The sequence below is a fragment of the Siniperca chuatsi genome, linkage group LG12 (assembly GCF_020085105.1).
Source record: "Siniperca chuatsi isolate FFG_IHB_CAS linkage group LG12, ASM2008510v1, whole genome shotgun sequence".
NCBI classification, from domain to species: Eukaryota; Metazoa; Chordata; class Actinopteri; order Centrarchiformes; family Sinipercidae; genus Siniperca; species Siniperca chuatsi.
In genome coordinates this window covers 4,574,222-4,594,092 of record NC_058053.1, presented here as the reverse complement: position 1 = coordinate 4,594,092, position 19,871 = coordinate 4,574,222, and the positions used below count along the sequence as shown (strand labels likewise).

General features: G+C 39.4%; 1 protein-coding gene across 33 annotated transcripts in view; it reads right to left on the bottom strand.

The window, feature by feature from the left end:
* tns1b (tensin 1b) overlaps nt 1-19,871 on the bottom strand; it is a 164,869-nt gene that overhangs the window by 26,427 nt on the left and 118,571 nt on the right. For 26 of the 33 annotated variants that reach the window (XR_006380254.1, XM_044217965.1, XM_044217993.1 and 23 more), the window contains 8 exons: nt 19,017-19,081; nt 17,772-17,855; nt 16,863-16,975; nt 16,720-16,780; nt 14,379-14,454; nt 11,118-11,247; nt 10,784-10,849; nt 10,186-10,308 (listed from right to left, as the gene is read on the bottom strand). Coding sequence is in view for 32 of the 33 variants with exons in the window: in XM_044217965.1 (XP_044073900.1) it covers nt 10,186-10,308; nt 10,784-10,849; nt 11,118-11,247; nt 14,379-14,454; nt 16,720-16,780; nt 16,863-16,975; nt 17,772-17,855; nt 19,017-19,081 (718 nt within the window). In the remaining variant the exon portion in view is untranslated. The remainder of the gene's footprint in view (nt 1-10,185; nt 10,309-10,783; nt 10,850-11,117; nt 11,248-14,378; nt 14,455-16,719; nt 16,781-16,862; nt 16,976-17,771; nt 17,856-19,016; nt 19,082-19,871) is intronic. The other 7 variants (XM_044217968.1, XM_044217969.1, XM_044217967.1 and 4 more) reach the window with 1 other exon arrangement.

The following is a 19,871-nucleotide window of genomic DNA, read 5'->3' as shown; positions in this document are numbered from 1 at the left end:
CACCACAATCCAGAACAATTGACAACAACCACATTCGTCATTCCGGGTGATAACAATAAACATGATACTGTTTTCCCTTATTTGACTCACAGATTGTCACAGCAACCCTCTTGTTTTCTCTCCTTCTTGTACTACAGGAAATCTAATCTGTCACTTGTGAGACTTTTTATGGCGAGTAGACTATTTATGTTGAGACTGCTTCTGTGTGTGGTGCTATGTCTGCTGCTGTTTTCATTTGGTTGAAATGAACACGCGTAAGCCTCTACAAATAACCTTTGACGGTGTTCCTTCATGTGATAAAAAAGGCTGTATGTATGTGTGATATCTTACACTGTGTGTGCAAGTTGGTGTGTTTTTACATACTCCCCAGGAGGTAAATGCTTGCCCTGTGATCTCATGCACATTAGGAGAATGCCTGCCATCCCAACCCCAATGGCCCTAACTAATTATACAACAGCAGGGGAGAGTGAGTCTGGAATGACCAATCCTCTTCATTATACCGGGGCAAAAGAACACAGCAGCAGACAGAAAATAAAACAAACACATCATGATTGCAAGATGCAGTATGAGTCATTCAAACTGTTCGCTCACACGTATGTAAGTCTAGACAGTTACAGGTAAAAACAATATTGTAGATGGACAACACCGTAGATCAAAAATGATCTCTACAAAATATGAAGTGTTGCAGATGGAAGGTGCTGCCAGATATTTTGAGGTTCTGTGGGCCAGATGGTGCAACTGTGTGACCTCTTGATCTTTAATCTTTGAGCTCTGACCCCTGTGGCAATAGATCCCCCTTTACAGCGGAAATAGCATGTTTCCCCTGTAGCTTACATGGACAAACACACCATGTGCTACCCTGTGCTTGTGTGTGTGTGAGCATTCCAAAACAGTTGGGGCTGCATGTCTATGACCACAAGTGTGACATTAATAAAAACAATGATGAAACCATTTCTGAGAACGTCCCCTCAGGCCTCAACTGCTACAACCACTAATAGCCCAACAAGAATAAAGTTCTAAGTGTATTTACATTCAAGAAGCTTGTGAGAATAAAGAGATTCAGTATGATAGTCTAACAGTATGTAAGTAGCCTGGTACCATATTTGGTAAAAGTTAATGGCTGAATTATTGATTTGGCAACAAAGCATGCCATTACTGTTTGAGAGGGCTCAAGGACAGCTATTAAAGTAATACTGTGGCCTTGTAAATGATCTACACAAGAGACTATTACATCTTCTGAGCTGGATTCATTTGACTTGTGAAGATCAGAGAAGACTGATCTATAATCTAATCTATATACAATACAAATTTAGTAACCAGTCAAATGATGGTACATTAGTACAGAGGCACACCAAGATATACAGTACATTTAAATACAGTTTAGCTTCCAACATCCATAGCGCCAAAATGCTTAGTCAAATGTAAGTACAAGAACTCTTTGCCCTGCAGCTCATTAAATATACATCAAAGATTATTGTGAATCAATGTGTGTTAGTGCAAACTCGCTAGGATTGGGGAAACAACGGACAGGGTAATGGAGGGTGGTTTGGAACAGTTTGGAGGCAGGAGAATGGTATTGATCGCTACCAATATGTTTGTTCTGTTCACCTTCAAATTGGCCACAACTGCCCTCATGGCATCGCTCTAGGTAGATAATATTTCTCTTATCTAAGTGTATTGAAGCCTCGGTATTTAAAAGTGCTGCAACATATATGTAATATATATATAATATAATCTGCCACCACTAACCTGTAGCCAGTGTTGGTCAGAAGTAGGGGCTATATTTATCACAAATACTGCTGAAAACAAACACAAAAGCATAGACGTAACCAACACACACAGCGTGTGCTACGTATCAGCCAGACAGTTCATCCATGCAGAGCATTATGTTTCACTCTGGATGAGGTTGTGTCTCAGGAAAAGTCATCAGCGATCGTTAGCAGCAGGGTTACATAGGGAAAATCTTGAGGGCCAAATGAGGAGGGCGTCTGATGAGCTGGCTGTAGCTATCTAGTTCTAGAGGTGTGGAGAAGCTTTGATGGGCTAACTCTTGCTGGCTATGGTCCGGAAAGACTACAAAGACAGAACCACTTCATTTTGCCTGAAGTCTTGATAGATTATGCAGATCCTCCTCAAAGCAACTCTTGTCAGCTCTTACTTGCTATTATTAGAGCTGTGTATCAATATGATTCTATACAGTGGGTTAAACTGTCAAGAATATTTTGTGTACCCTCAGGCGACAAAAACTTGGGATATCGAATTTTCCAGTGTCCCAAATGACTGCTTTTACTCTCACTTTTCAAAATGCAAGAGCACGAGGGCAAAAATGGACTTGATTGTCCCAATATAAGAGGTATTTCTCTGGCCTTGTTTAGGTGGTATTCTTGTGTAGTAAAACGCTACAAAAACAAGATGTAAGAGGCAGCGGTGGTCCACGCTTTCCCAGCCTGTTCAAGTTTTTGTAGTGAAAGTATGTCTTGACAGCCTTAATCAATTTGATTTAAAAAAAACTTATGTTTTTAATGACTCTGGCTCACACAGAAACAGCCCGAATCTTCTTTTATCCTCATTTTCTCCCCAATTTAGATCTTTGCACCTGCCAGCAAAGACTGAAACAACCAGGATGGCGTAACACTCGCATCTCTTCATGAGCAATGTTTCTTGTGAAGTGAAGAAAACAGTGTTATGACAAAGACCAGGAAAGGCCGGTGCATGAATAGAACTCTCTTTAAAAAGAAAGATAATAACAAGGGAGGAGAGGCCAGTGTTCCCAATGGAGAAAAATGAAAGCGTTTGACTTCATGCTGAAACCATAGTCCCTTTTTCCCTGTAAATTTCATCTGCCGTGTCAAACCACCCCTTGGCTCAGGAGGGGTCTATTTAGTAAGCTAAGTGACCCATGCAGAAGGATGCCCCGGGGCCAATAACACACCCGTAACAAGACAGCGGTGCCTACTAAAGAAAGTGCAACTCTTGGTCTTTGTCTCTCTATTTGTTTTCCTGTCCTTGCTTTTACTCGATTCCTTAAACACTTAACACTGAAAAAACAGATAAAGGAAAAGGGTTAGGGGTCAGACCAGTTGCTGGACAAGTGCCTATGCAAAGCCATCTTATATCAAGCAAGCACAACAAGCATTCCATCACCTGTGAGAAAGGTGTGTATGAATGCTTGACTGGAAACAGTGGCAGTCAACTGCTGTCTACTTGGGGTGACTGCGAAACAGCAGTTCAGCTAGCAAAGGTAGGCGTACAAATTGAATCATGTTGAATTTACCAGACTTAAATGTCCTAGTTAAGTAAGATATCATCCGCAAGAAAAAGTTCACTATTTACCAAGACAGAGTGATTTCTAGGGGCCCTCCTCCTACAGTGCAAAGACATCAATACTGGATAAAAACCGGATGAAGAGCAGATCTAGTGAGAAGAGCTTGCAGAAAGTGATCATGATTAATTATCTCCTGGCTCTGCTAGGGCATTATTAGGCAGATCAGCTGTGTAAAGATAGCTGGAGAAAAAGAAAGAGGGAGAGAGAATGTCTGGCCAACAGCTGGAGTAAAGCTGTATCCGCGAGGAGGTAACAGACCACTCATTCATTCCCTCACATTATGGATGGCAGCTCTCCCAGGATTAGCCATGTCCTGCAAGGATCTTTACAATACTCACGCTATAGTACGAAATTACAAGTACACCGTTTATTTTCCTGGGTGAAATTAAACTTTTTAAGAATTTTTAACAAAACTTAGTAACTGTTAGCTTCTGTTATATCTGAAACTAAACAGCCTCTGTCTGACACGTTGCTACCATATTCGGTGTAGCACACAAGCACTTGCCACACAATAAGTGGCTGTCGCCTAGCAGAAACCCCTGTCCCTGTGCCCCCGCAGCCAGGGTCCAAACGGGGACACTCCACAACACAAGGCACTTGTTCTCTCTTTGTGTCCAATGCAGTCTTTCTTAGAAGGCCTTTATTTTTCTGTCTTAGCTGTTATGCAATCGGAACTGTGCAAAGTTTGGAATCAAAGCAGCCTAATCTGTCCAAAGCCTCAGACCAGACTGAGGGATTGATAGCATGGAAGCCTGTTGCCAACACAAAGGACCAGACGTTTCACCTCTACATCTTCTTGGAGAAATGCCACAGTCTGATATTGTCTATGTTTTGATGAGATCACATTCTTATGGAGCTACTTGGCTTTTAGCACCAGGGGGATGGTTGTCAGAGTCGGCTGAGAATATTCAGGCGATATCACAAGAGGTGGACAGCTGCTGTTCAGAGCCTGATGTTCACACTCAAATCGATTCACACACATGTACAAGTTAATCTAATTTTCATTTAACCATGAAACAACTCATCTGGAACAGTATGGCTACAATAACAACACTCCTGATCAAGTGTGCTACTCTGCAGCTGACCCTGACCGGATTATCGTGGGGGTCGATCACAGGAGTTTTCTTACCACATCAATTCAAGTATCAGATTATTATTAACATTTGAGCACTTTTAAATTCTACAAGGATAAGAGGGCCATGGCGACATTTGAGTTGGGGATAGTTGTTTTGAGCTGAGTAGCTAAAGAACCAGGTGAAGCAGTCATATTAGTCAAATGCTTAAGGAATAGGAATCATTCAGTATTGGCAAAAATGTATAAAACAGTGCATTCATTTAGAATTAGTAATGGCTATATTTCACTGCTGTCTGTGGTGATTTACTGCTCACCTGGTTCTTGAACTACTCTTGGGACAACGGACCATTTGAATCTCAGTCATCCGTTGGGCCAAAACATCCTCAGCAGTGATATCATTCTGTTGCATCAACTTCTATCTCCACCAAGATTATGTAACTCCCCCCAACCCCACCCCTGTGTGTAGCTCAGCAGGCAACACAAATGCAGACTTAAATTTGACTTGACTCATTTGAACCCCACTATTGCTATAAGAATGTAGCAACAAACAGTCTGTGCCCAACAGGGCAGGCATGGTTAACCCATCCCTTCTGTTAAGGCTGTGGGGACAGGAGCACAGACATCTTCCTCTGATTAATGTGTATGGGATCAAAGAGGAAGAATTAACCTCCTGGTGAGAAAGTGCAAAACAACACAGACGCACGCGCACACACACACACACACACACACCTGGGCTGCCACTTCTCGACACAGGGAAATGCTTATTGGACCTTGGATAAACAGTAACTTAATGGCATCAGAAAATAAGCTTACATGGAGAAATCAAGAAGACGTGACTCATTTGGTTTCTAGAATTTGCTACAGTGCCTGAAAACTTAATTTCATAGAGCTCAAAAAACATATCATATAGAGGCTCTTCATGTACAGTTTAATGGTAATACTGATTTATTACAGCTTGGGTCTTATTTTGTCATTTTGGCCATTATTTCTATCATAACACACTGCTACAACAAAGTTGACCACAGTTGAACCAGGAAGTCGGTCTGCAAACTCTGATGGATGTTTACAACGGACAGTTTGGGCAACAATTTTTCAGTTTGCATCGTTTTTTTCTTCCAAATAAGTTTGGCTAACCTGGGGGTTTATTTAACACCTGTATGACCATCTTCCCACTTGTGTTTCTTGCCCCTTTAGATTTGTAGCAACATTCCCATAACTTAGCAATTAACTTAGTAAGTACAATGATATGATTCCCTTTAGAAATGATGGCCAAAACTACAAAAATAGAGCCAAGTTTTAATAAATCTAAATTATGCCACTAAAACACAGACAGCCATATGTGCCTGCAATGTGCCTCAACTCTCAGTATTAGATAAAAGCATTTGTAAAAGATTAAACTTCAAAGGATAACTTTCCATGTGAGACTGGTTGAAACAGTAAAAAAAGATTAACATTTAAAACTCAAAGTGTTCGGATAATAGACAGCCTGATGTCAATAAGTAATTAAGCACATTTCCAGATAAAGTGAAACTCAAGTTTCTGGTCCGCTGCGAACCTCCACATCTACAGTACTGAGCATGCTACTCACATGTTGTTAAAGACGTCAGCTGCTGAATTGGTGACAACTTTTCTCTCCGGCGTGACAAAGAGCAGAGGACAAACTGGACACAGGTTCACGAACTCTTGAACTCATAAACGCTTCAACGGCTATCAAAGCTTGAAAAAAGGCGTCATCTGCCTCATACTGAAGGGAAATCGAAGAAATGCTGGACACAAATTCACCTTGTAACTCTTAGAAACTGTCTGTCTGTGCTGAGCAGCAGCATTTACAAACCCACACTGACATTCTGTCACTCCTCCTCCTGTGAATGTGTGCACAAAAGAGCTTCACAGTTGAGCGGAGGAGTCAGCCTTTAACTCCTCCGACTCCTCAGCAGAGAGAGAGATTGTGGGGAGAGAGAGGATCTCTTAGAACTTGTAGAGAGTAGCATTAAAAGCCAGTTTAAGACTGCTTAAGACTTAACACAGCCAAAGGTTTGGCCAAATGATGAAACTCTGTTCAGAACCAGAGGGGAAATGAGATACAGAAGTGCCAAAACACTGACTGCAGAAAGGTTAAGTGCTAATTTCGTTGTGGTTTTTTCACAGCCAAATCTTCATCTTAATGAAGAGGGTCTGTACAAAAACACAGCAAAGTTTACTGCTAATATAGTTTTGAGTAAATTATATGAATATATTTTATGTAATCTAAACCAAAAATCCAAACTGAACTGAAACTGAAATGCTGGTGGGTCATCACTTAGTCAATCACTGGGACTGAATGGTAAACAAAAACACAAGAGCCTGTTATTCCGCAAATTACTATCAATATTCACTGACAAATATATGATCCACCCTTCACTGTCAGAACATTACAGAACTCCTACCTCTGCTCTGATCCCACAGAGTTTCCTGCGGTTTGTTTAATGGTTGCTAGCATCAGCATCATCATAGCTTGGCATGTAGCGAGGTTGTTTGATTTGACTGGTGTATGATTCAGATGACTGACAGGATCAGCTTGTAAAAAATTCCACGTAAGTAAGGCACACTTATGTAGAGGAATTCGTCATTTATAGCAAACGGTTATACTGTTATAGTGTTATAAGCCATTTTGAAGTATTTTTGCATCTGATGCACCTTCAAATTTGTGCAATATGTTTCTCAAATAGGACTTCTTGGATCGTACTTCATCTTCTCACAGGCACCTGAAACAGGTAACCAACCCAGCCTCTTTTTTGTTACACAGTGCTGTGTTCAGTCTGAGTGTAGCTATGCTGATTTCAGTTCTATAAAGATAAGGATCAAGGACCAAGTGCATCCTTTAGACAAAATTACTTGTTTGACAACTAAGGACTTGATCATTAGAGATGTATCCTTTCTTTGATAACTAAAATTGTGTGTAAAAGTTATGGTGGCTTCTGCATTGGTGAATTGTGTAAGTATGATGTTTTGGATATTTTCTTGTTGTGTTTATGCAAGGTGCAGGCACGACAAAAATCCCTGTGCTGAAACTCACCCACAGTAGCTGTAGCTGTTTTTACAGAATAAACACAATGAAAGTCGACATGAATCTTTGGAAACCAACAACCGCATAGACAGCCCTTACCCAATGTTGATCCCAACAAAACATTGGCCCTATAATTTTAAGCTTTATGCAATGCCTTGATAAGCAAAGAGGACAAGAAACTTGTTGTAAGCAGCCTCGTGCTTTCCTCGGAAAAGCAGCTACAATCCTGACAAACTGCAAACCCAACAACAACAATACTTTCTAACTAATACTCGTGAAGATATGCATCATCTCCCATTTTCCCTCTCGCCTCTAAAAGCCACTCCTTCAGAGGAGCTAATTACCTTTTCAGCACAAACAAGTGTGAAGCCAAATGACAGTGGAAACACTCCAGTTTCCTGGAAACCCTTTCTCTCTTGTTTCTGTGAGAGGGAACCATTTTTAACTGTTTCTTTAAATGCTATTTGCAAGCTAAGCCCATTTAAAATGCAGCGTGTATCAGTCTGACTGTGCTGACTGAATAAAGCCATAGCACAAGAGACTATTTATGGGACACGTTTGAAGTCTTATCGAGAACTCCAAGTCTAAAGTAGCTGAATAAGAGCTTGTGATTGTGTGTGTTGGTGTGCATTTTTGCGTATGTGCACTCGCTCACGTTCATCCTCTGCTCATGTCTAAATCTGTAATTGTGTTCATGTGTGTGTGTGTGTGTGATGCCATTAAAGTCAAATTCAGCCTTGACCACAGTATCACCATCAGATGACAGATTGGACCAAGCTCACCTCCACTGAAACAGAATGACAGGAGACTTACACCTATTCTATTTCAGCAAGGCCTATTTCAAGCTGTCGCCGAGTGTGGGGTACACACTTTATGGGCAGCGATAGAAGGTAGCCAAGTAACCTCTGACCTTTGGCTATCTCGGAGAATAATGAAAACACTCTGGGGGGTAATCAAGGACATTAAATATCCAGCAAGCATCCCTCTTCAGAAAAGTCCCCTTGTTATTTTGTGAAGTTGCAGACACTCGTCACTTACTATGCTCTAAATTGCTACAACTTTGCAATTGTCACTTGTTGAAAAATGGTCAGTTAGTTCCAGTTAGAACAGTGTCCAGTCTGTACTGTAGACATAAACAATAACACACCCACACAGCTGTGGTGTTGTTGTCAATTTGTTAACTGAGGAGATGATTGACAGGCAGACAGTGGTGGAATGTAACTAAATACATTAACTACAGTGCTGTACTTAAGTACACTTTTGAGGTACTTTGAGTATTTCCATTTTCTGCTCCTTTATACTTCCATCTCACTACATTTCAAAGGGAAATATTGTACTTTGTGCATCACTACATTTATTTGAGATATATATTATATAGAGTATATACTGTATAGTTACTACTTACTCAGCATATTAAGACTTTACATACAAAATATGTGATCTCTTTATCAGTTATGATGTATTATTGTTTTAACTACCAAACACTACAATAAGTTAGCAAATTAGCTCCACTTTGACCAGCTACACATTAAAATGCAGATTATAACAAATCAATGTTACATAATAATTTTAACACTGCCAGGGGCCATTCTTCATAATGAGTACTTTTACTTTTGATACTTTAAGTACATTTTATAATAATAATATTTTTTTGTAAAAGTATTTTACATTGTGGTATTGCTACTTTTACTTAAGGATGTAAGGATGTCCTGCAAACTCTGACAGTTGTGCTTGTTGCATCACTCAGATAAGCAGAAGCAAAACTAAACCCAGGTCTTTGCAGGTGCTGGATGAGAACTTAACCTAAATACATTTACCAGATCATGATACTTTCCCTTTAACGGTTATGGATTACATAATCAAGACATAACAAAATCTTCTTTTAAAGACCATAAACAATAAATATCAGGAGGAAAGTTATTCCAGTGATTAAAAAAACAAGCTGACCATCCCAACACTTGCGGTATTTTGGAAGGCAAAACAACAGGCTCGCTGATATCACTACAGGCGTAGCATCGCTTCCTTTTTTGGGTGGCAGAGAAAGTAGCACTTTGGTCACAGAGTGACCACCGCTCCCTCAGCAGGAAGGCTCAGTCCATGCCTGTGGCTGAACCCAGGAATGTCTCGCACTGCGCTCGGGTCCCACAGGGCCTTTGGCTTCTCTGTGGTCATAATTTCACCACAAATGAATTCAGCGGTACCAATGCCTCTCCTCCCGTTTAAAATGAGATTTACCATTTACAACTACTGAGGACAGCATGAAAACCTCTTAATGCATTTTTTAAACTTGCATGGGGCAAAACACTTTACATTGTACTTGACTTACTTTACTTAACACAGTTTTTCTCCTATGAAGATATGATGTTTTTAGTGTGGGAGCAACTTTGTGTTTCATTAAAGTAATTAAACAGGCAGAAGGAGTTCTGCCTTTTTAGTGTGGGTTTGTGTCTGTGTGTGACACACAGATACTATCTACTGTATGTATTTATTTTGAATTGCACTGCATGTGCAACAAGGTCAAAACGTCACAACCCCACGAATCTCCTTCATAAATCACAAGTGAAAGATGACTTACTAAGGTTTTACTGCATGTAAAACTGCATCTAACACTGCTATACATCTTTATATGTTTGGACTCAACTCTGGCAGTGTGTGTGCCAAGCTTTACTCAGTGAATTATGCAGGACAGAATCTGTAGAGTTTCATGCACAATACAATCTATAATCCAACTGCACTTACCGTCTGTGGTGTCCTCACAATTCTGATTGAAGTTTTCATAGGAGTCCCAGCGGATCAGAGGATCTTGTGTGTTGTAGTCAACCGAGACGCTCGGCCCGTTTTCCAGGTGGTCCACACCTTGACCAGAAGTACAAAGAGACCGGGCAGAAAACATGAATGTCTTCAAATCATAAGAACGAAAGAAACAGATTCACAAAATGAATAAAGAATAGTCTGTAATGTTCTCCTGTCAGTGAGGCCTAATTTCCATGAGATTAACTTTCAGTGATCTAATTATTTTCCTTTCATTTTATTCCCTTTATTTGATTTATAATAGATTTGAGGGAGAGTTTTGAGTGTTTTTGTTCATTAAATAAATAATAAACTTTTGCAACAAAAATTAGAAATCTCAAAGTGCGGGGCATCACGTTGGCCTGCCTGGTTCAAATCCAGCCGGGTTGTTGCATGTCATCTCCCTCTCTCTTCCCCACTATTCCTGTCTGCATCTCTACTATATACAGTCAATTAAAGGCAAAAATGCCCTAAAAATAAGTATGAAGGTGAAATACAATGTGTGGAAACTATGTATGCCAATAAAACAGGCCACATTGATTCTTACCATGCATTTTCTCTGGTCCAAAGGAGAAAATAAACTCCACTTTTCCATATTCTGGAAACCTGTCATCTGCAGGCAGGAAATAAAAAAGTCTTGAGTCTTCTGTTTACAGCAAAATGATGAAACTATTAATTGTACATCATCAATCATTACTGGGTCATTACAGCAGAAAATACTTAGCAAGAAAACAGATTAAAAGGCATTGAATACAGTATTAACAATGGGGTGATATTTCAACTCATTAGCTACTCACTGTATCAAAAAAATGATTGTTTGCACACAGATTATAAGGACAGTCATTGTGGACATTCTGAGGATTTTATCCCAAATTTCTTACCTTTGAATGTTTCGTCAAGCTCATCTTTCCCAAAGACAATCCCCAGGTCGTGAACAGCGCAGGTGTGAAACTGCACCCGGAATATCACGTCTCGGCACGGGCTACGGTAGCGCTTGTGGTAGCACTTGAGCTGGAGGGTGAAAACCATCAGAAGAAATTCAAACAAAACTGTATAGCAGCAGCAATGTAGCAAGCAGTGCCAACAGAACTCAGCAGGTCAGTTTAATAGGGATTGCAGTTGGACAGATTCCTTTTTAGCTCCACAGGTACACTGAATATCAAATAAACAACCATTCCAGGATGTGGCTTATTTATACAATGTGTCAATTCTGATAAGAAAAAAAGGTTTTCAGCAAAAATAAACTGCAAAATCAAATCACTTCTATAGCTGAGCTGAATATGGGTTCAGCCAGAGACATGCCAGCTTGATTCAGTGCTAGTTCTTTCTTTACACTGGTTCAGAGCTAGAAAAGGAATTTTTTAGGCTTTTTAAAATATATACATATATATATATATATATATATATATATATATATATATATATATATATATATATATATATATATATATATATATCCCCTGTGTTGTATGGCCTCTCAACAAGCATTATTATCCAAGCTGTTTCTCAGCTTTAAGAGCAACACTAAAACCCCACACAGGAAAGTCTTCTCTCTCCCTGCTGCTGTTGCCTGATGGGCAGCATGGACCTGTTAGTGTTTTACAAGGACCTCACATTTACTGGTACTGGAGGAACATTTACCCTCAACCCGAACAACTTGCAGCTCACAAACTGTGGCTGTAAAGAATAAATAAACTGACAAACTGAAAGACATCCTGCTGTGACAGTGAACATTTCCAAGTTTTTAATGGTTTCTTTTGACATAATTATATAGATTTGATCATCATTTAAAAAAAAAAATACAATTGCAGGGACTCAACAGCAGCTAAAAACTAAATCTGGATATGATTTTGAGGAAGGTGGGACTGACTTGCGTTCCACAAACATATTTTCTACTTGTGGGGCCAAATAAGAACAAAACATATAAGGTTCTCAAATCTACACAAGCACATAAAGGACTGAGGACAGGAGGAAGGCAAAGTAGAACATCCAGTGGCCTATTGCAGCTTTCTAGGATATGGCAAATCCCCACTGAGTTGTCTGGTTCATTAGGAGAACAATGCTGGTGAGCCAAGTTTGAGAGCAAAAAATAGAAGGAAGAAAACATTAATTTTAAGCTTACATGTTGCCTTTAGAGCCCTGACACATTTTCAAGTTTCACGCACAAGCTTAAAACTAACCAAAGCCCTTTCCCCCCTCGTGTGTAAATAAATCATCTTTAATATTAAAGGAATAGTTTGACATTTTGGGAAATAGACTCATTTGCTTTCTTGCCAAGAGAAGATTGGTGCCACTCTCGTCTCTGTATGCTGCATTTGAAGCTACAACCAGCAGCCAGTTAGCTTAGCACAAACACTGGAAACAGGGGGAAACAGCTAGCCTGGCTTTGTCCAAAGGTAAAAAAAATCCACTTATCAGTACCTCCAAAGCTCACTAATCAACACGTCATATCTCATTTGTAATATAAGCTGCAATGTAAAAATGACAGGAAGTCACTGCACCCAGCCAAGAAATAGTCCAGCACATAACCCCTCATAATAATAATAATTTTCACATTTAGTTTTTTGTACTGATTAAACAAACAAGATATAATGTGTTAATCAGAGAGCTTTAGAGGTGCTGGTAAGCACGTTTGTTAACTTTGGTCAGAGGCAGGCTAGCTGTTTTCCGATGTTTCGAGTATTTATGCTAGGCTAAGTTAACTGTCCTGGCTGTAGTTTCATATTTACAGTACAGACATGAGAGTGGTATCGATCTTCTCATCTAACTCTCAGCAAGAAAGCAAATAAGCACAATTCCCAAAATGTTGAGCTATTCCCTTAAAGTTCCTGACTTTTTGCTAACGTGAAACTGAACTTGGAATTAAAATGACTAACACTGGCCAATGAGAGAAGAAAATAGCCAAAAGCTGAAGAATTCCTGTGACAATCTTTCTTTCATCTAACCATTCAGTAATTAGTCATTTTTTGGCAGTCATATAATCCACCACCCAATTCCACTGCAGAAACATACCAGTAGAGTTTTAAATGCAGGAGCGCGCACTACATGCTGATTAATGTCTTTCCCATTTGGCCATATGGCCACAGCTTACATTCTCTGTGTTGTCTGAATAATAATGAGCATCAGCAGCCATGACTCAGTCAGATGGGGCATTCAACAGAATCCATTAGTGCGTCTTAAATAAAAGATGAGATATGACCTCAGCTCTGAGGGCCCAAAATGGAGCAGCTTCAAGCATACAGTAAGTGCTTCTTTGAAATTCCCCACGCTGAAATTATGAGCCCTGAGGACATCTCATAGATAATATCATGGCCCGAATGACAGCAGAAGCAGAAACTTTGCTGATGTGTGCAGTTCTTCTGCTTGAACTAAATGAAAAATAAGCCAGATGTACTCGCAGGTGCTACTTTACTGAGGATCTTTCTTCATTTTAAAAGTGCAACTGGAACGAATGGAATGATTTTATAAAAATCCCCAAAATATGAAAAATAATGGAAAAACATCTATCTGACACAACTTACTTTTAAATGATTATGTCATGTTAAAATAGCACCCCGTGTATCCCAAACGCTGTTGGAAAGGAAATACCACTGCCATTTTGACATCATAGTTTCCAGCAAATATTGTGTGCTAATGAGGGCCTATAAACTGAGGTATAGGACTCAGTCCAACTGTCTTCCCCTAGGTTTTTATGGCTCTATTTCTTCTGTGAAAGGATACTATAAACTGTTGCAGCACATTCAGTACATACACCCAACGTCAGATTGGAAAAACCCACAGGATTCCCTCTTTACTAATAAACAATACAAATCAGTGCATCCTCTTTACATTTCTGCAGCTGTTTTCATTGGCATTAAATGATAATCCTCATTTAACATCAATTTATTTTTCTTTCTTTCTGGCAGAGGTAACACATTGGAAAAAGTAAGACAATAAACTTTCTCTGTTATTGGCTTCACGCTTAGGAGTTAACCCAGTGATATAAGAAAAAAAGGTTCTCTCGCAGTGTTTCCAGTTTCTTGTTTCCTAGTTGAAATTCACAGAATGTGATAAAAACAGTAAGACACTCTACTAAGATCTCAGTCATTTGCTGTATTTTTCATCAGGCTCTGGCTACAGTAGTGTGTCTGTGCCATTCTTACCAGAATGTCCCCTTTCAGAAGAAGACCAGGTTCAATGGTAATACAGATGCTGGTCTGGCTGTCACCCTGAACATTACTGCGAAAGAAAAAGACATGTTAGATAACAAGCCTGCCTTCATCATTACTGCTGTGAAAATGATCACAGTACAATCCAACATCATTTCATTGCATCAGTTTGCGTTTTCTTTTTGATGTTGCTTGTCTGGCTATAACCATGCGCACATGATCTACGTCGTCTACTAAGGTAGAAAAGGTTTCAGTCGTAGTCATCTGGACACTGTTTTCAGAATCAAGACGTTTCGGCTCCCATCCGGAAGTCATTCTCAATTCCCACAATTGAGAATGACTTCCGGATGGGAGCAGAAACGTCTTGATTCTGAAAACAGTGTCCAGATGACTACGACTGAAACCTTTTCTACGATAGAACACTCCTGGACAAATGAGGGACTACACCGTCGTCTACTAAGGATCCCTTTTTTGCTTTAACAGTGGCCATCACAGAGCATAACTGCGGTGCAGTGCTGGGCTAATTTTAGGTATTAGTGTCTACATGATTGTCTAACTGGTAGAGTAGGATCAAAAGGTGGAGAGTGCTAACAGAGATCATGTGAGAGAAAGTGGGGAGGAATGTGATTTGGGGCTTTAAGGGGTTGACAGTTGGGAACAATATGTGCTCTGATTATTTCACACTTAGTTAATGTGTATGCTGTAAATGTGTTTATAGTATTGACACTACTGTAAGAATGGACATACATATGTAGTAGAATTCACAGTTCAACACCAGCAGGCTTTACTATTTACAGTAGTAACTTAACACTTCATAACAGCTCTAGTTAAATGAGGGGGAAAGGCAAAAAATGAGAAAATACAGGCAGAAGATAAGGATCAAGGAGTTTAAAGCTGCACTAATAAATATTATTATAGGAGCAATGGATCAAATCACTTTGAGTAATGTAAAAGGTGTTGCTCTTAGTAACAAATCCACAGAGAATTATCACCCAACTCCCCTCAGCTCTATTGAGCATTTTAGCATCTTTCAGCTCACTGTTTTGGTTTTCTGGCCCAGAAACTGTCATTAACCTCATTTTCTAGCTGCAGCAGACAGTTGTTTTCAGAAAAAAAATCTCTGATAATCCAACTGTATGCTACCTAAGTTAGTGACATGTTGGTGAACATGGTGGAGCATTTAGCAACTAAATAGCCAGATATTTCCCTCAGAAGTTGGTGGAGACCAAAACAGAGCTAAAAGGAGAGAGAACAGAAACACGACTCCAAATTAATGCTAATGTTACTCTGTCTGTTTGATGGATAAATTAGCATTTCTTTGCTAACACCTTAGCCATAACAACTTTAAAAGGTGATAATATGTAAATGCTGTATTTACAGCTTGCTGCGCTGTCCCCATCTGCCCAGAAAATGAATTAATGCAGCTTTAAGCACCACTCCATGGTTGCGTTTACACTGAAGAATTTTATAGTTGTTCATGAACTAACATTTTTGTTTAAAAGACTTGGTTTGAAACATTACAGATACTTGGTGCCTTTAACTTTTTACTCAATTCCCCAGGTACCAACCAAGTCAGCCATACTGTGTTCTTTCCATTGTTGAGTCTCATCTTGCATGCTAATGCTGCCTTAGCCAAGCTGCAATGGGTGACAAATTTTAAATCTAATAATTTATTTATTTATTTATTTAGTTATGTTTAAAATATGAGTTAAGTGTACATGTTGCACTTTTAGGTGTGGAAACTGCATGATCTGACTTTTGCACGCATGTTTTTTTAAATAGGAAGCAGATTTTTACTGTTCACCCAGATACACTAATGTGTGTCTGTGTTAAATTTAAACTGTAATAGTGTCAAATGTGGTGTGAATGTAGTCTGTATGCCTGCCTCACTCATCTGAGGGCAGTGCAGCTTCCCCCTCCTATCCTCTCCTCTAACCTCCCGCCTTCCCAAAACAACAACAGAAAGTCATAGAATCCATTATTTCCTGTCTGGCCCTGGGAACCAGCAGGGTCCTCTGGCAGAAAACTCTGCAGGCGTCCACACAGATGCCTGTCTGCCTGTTTCATTGGCTCTCCAGTGACAAATAACACTAGAAAAGATCTAAAGTAGGAAAACAAGAGCTTGCAGCTGGGGTGGCTAGCTAAATACAATACTGTGAGGCAAGCACTGAGAGTAAACTGGCAAGAGGTATGATGTATGTGTATATTGGGGGGCAGGGGAGTTAAGGGACAGGCTATAAAGGAAAATCAGAGTCTTTATTATTGAGCCATTACGAGCTTGCTATCCCTGGAATCTTGTAAAAGCATTTGAGTGTGAGTATATTTTAAGACTTACTAGATTCCAGATGTGTACACGGGCTGCATGGCCTGGTAGATTTTGAGAAAAGGACGACAACCTGGAACACAATTTTTTAAAAGTTGTTATAAATGTGTGTGAAAATGCTTATGTGTGAGTGCATATCTGTGCATGACACTCACCTCCCTTAGACTCAAAGTTGGGGATGCCGTGCATGATGACATGATGAAGGAACAGGGGTTTGTTGTTGATCTTGATGTGTCCGGAGAGCAAGCCGCTGAAGTACTCCACATACCTGAGCAAGGCAGAGATAGAGAAAAGGAAGACATGAACATGCTGCTAGGTCCCCTTCTGTCAAATTGTATCATGATTCTTAATGTTTTACAACAAAGGGATGATGGTATAATCTTGTGTTCATCACAACAAGGAGACACAATCTTTGGCATTGATGTTTTCAGTTTGTCAGCAGTGCTGAATGAGCCAACCTTGCACCTTGTTTTTATTATAAAGTCAATCAACTAAATACTTTAAAGCTGCACTTATCAATATTTTTTATATTAACAATGGATCAAATGGCTATGCGTAATGTGGAGGAGGTTGCAGGTATTGACAAAAACACAGAAAATTACCACCCAACTATGCATGCCCCATCAGCTCTTCAGAACCTTTTAGCTTTTTTTAATCATTGTTTTGGTTTTCTGGCCCACAAACTCCTTTCATCAACACTGATTCCAGCTACAGCAGGCAGCTGTTTTCAGTAAAAAAAAAAAAAAAAAGCTCTGATAAACCCACTCCATGCTACCTGCCGAGCACCAAACAACAGACAAGCAAAGTTTGCGACTTGCTGGTGAACATAGTAGATCACTCAGCAAATTAATGTTGCTAATTTTTGTTAGACCTATTAACATTATAAGGTGATAATATCTCAATATTGTGTATACAGCTTGTATTCTGTTGGCCCTAGGAGGCCATTGAATCAATTAGTGCTGCTTTAAATGTTTTCAGTTCATAGAAAGACAAAGATTTCTTTGTGAGACAGTTCACTTTGGGGTCAAACTCATACTATAAAAAACAAGTGAGGGACAACTGACCTTTTCTGAGACGGCTGGCCCACAGGAAGCACTTTGTCTTCATAGAAGCGCTTCATGGCAAACCTGTCCAGAGCCTGGTCAGCACTGCACCGCAACGAAAAAGTTTGGTCAGTACATGTGGTTAATTTACTTTTGAAGCACTTTTATTTCCACTCCAGTATATATGTATGTAATGTATACGTAAAGTATTTCAAGTGTATAATACGGTGTATGTGTGCAGCCTTGTCATTTGTATGTAGCTTGTTAATCATCAGAAGAAAAAGGAAAAACAATCACAGTAAGCTTGGTCATACCATGTTAGACATCTGAAAAGTCTACGCACCATGACTTTAATGCACCTGCACATTTCATGCAAAACCCTCCTGCATTCCTAATGTCAGACATCACAAAAGTAATAAAATAAAATAATAACATTCGTGTCATGCAATGTGAGCCAAGTGTATACAGTACATATCTAAATATTTTGCAGACTAAAGTGGTCTCAGTGTTTATATCTGACAGCTAATTATGCATAACCTCCATTACATAGCACAGAGTAAAACATCTTAAAGCAATATTTTACTTAAAATCTATATTCCCATATGGCAAGTGTCACAGTGTTCTGGCATTTTGCTGCTACTTGAGTTTTCAAAGTTTTGCTTTACTATAATTGACTTGTGGGCTAATGAGATTATAGAGAAATCTAATACTTTCACAGGGAAGAGAGCGTGTCAGTTTTTTTCCTGGCCAATCAGTGTTCTTTCAGAAACAACAGGGAGTCATGCGCTCCTCTGATTGTTTAACAGTTTACATTTCCTTGGTTTTTGTAACAGAATGGTTTTTGAAAACAAATCCAATAAAAAATACAGAAAAAGTGGGCACTTTCTGAGTCTCATGATCCAGAGACTATTTAAGCTAACTCATTGCTTTCTGCTCATAATTATTGTATCAAACACTTTTCCTTGAATTTCTCCAAATAAAATTGTTGTTCTCCAGTCTCATGTTCCACCCCTCCTTCTTCTGTTCATCACATCTCTGTCTGTTCTTCAGATGTGGGCTTCAGTCTTGTGATGAACAATGCTGGTTTATCTAGTTTTTCCTCTAATGTCTCCTCCTCATGCCACCCCCTGTCTATTTTTCTATTACCAGAAAATGACAGATTCATCTTTCTCCCTCTCTCTCCTTTTCTGTCTGACTTTCCTTCCTCTGTCTCAAAGTGTGCTGCAACGTAACCCTCTGCAGGTATAGTTCAGATTACAGACCTACCTGGCAGATATGTTGCTGTAATGCATGTAGGCTGCCACCACCACTCCAGTTCTGCCCCGGTTGCCCTGAAAAGACATCAGTCATGCAAGAGTCACCTACAGCTTTTATCTTCCAGGTCATGATTCTTGGTGTCCTACAAAATTTTTTTTAGTTTAATTCTGGTGTTGTTTTGCTAAAGATGCAAAAGATCAAGATCCAAAACCAAAACCAAAGGGTAGCCTCACCACCAAAACTCTAAATTACAACCTGCAATCACTCCAAAATAGGTCGAAAGATTTTTTTTGAAACACTGACACTATAAATCAACTAAATTAATGTTACTAAAGTTGGATGCTGTTGAACAGTCTGATGCAGTTGAAGAGGTATATTTCACATCCATAAAGTTTGGCAGAAATTCATTAGAGACTTGAGATTATATAAAAGGTCAAAATCAATGTAGATCTCATATTTCCCATAATGCAACTTGATAGCTTTTTGTTAAGCCCTTGCTGTCTAGCCAATGCCCACATCTTTCAAACTTCATTCACACAGTTTGTAACTCAGGCTTTCTGTTATAGATGTAAAGTCTCCAAGCCCAAGTTTGAGATTACATCATCAGGGTTATTTCTTTAGACTTTAGAGACCTCCTTAAGAACCACACAAGACATTTCAACACTGTTTTTACAGGCTAAATAGTACACCGCAAGACTTTAAAATGTGAAACTGGTGGTGTGCCCCTTTAAAGATGTGCTTAAAATAGTAATATCAATTTCGATCATAACAATTTCAATTATATATGTGACTATACCTGTTTTTTATATAGTAAAAAAAAATTACTGGCAACAAACCAGGATTGCATTCATTTTACACATCTAT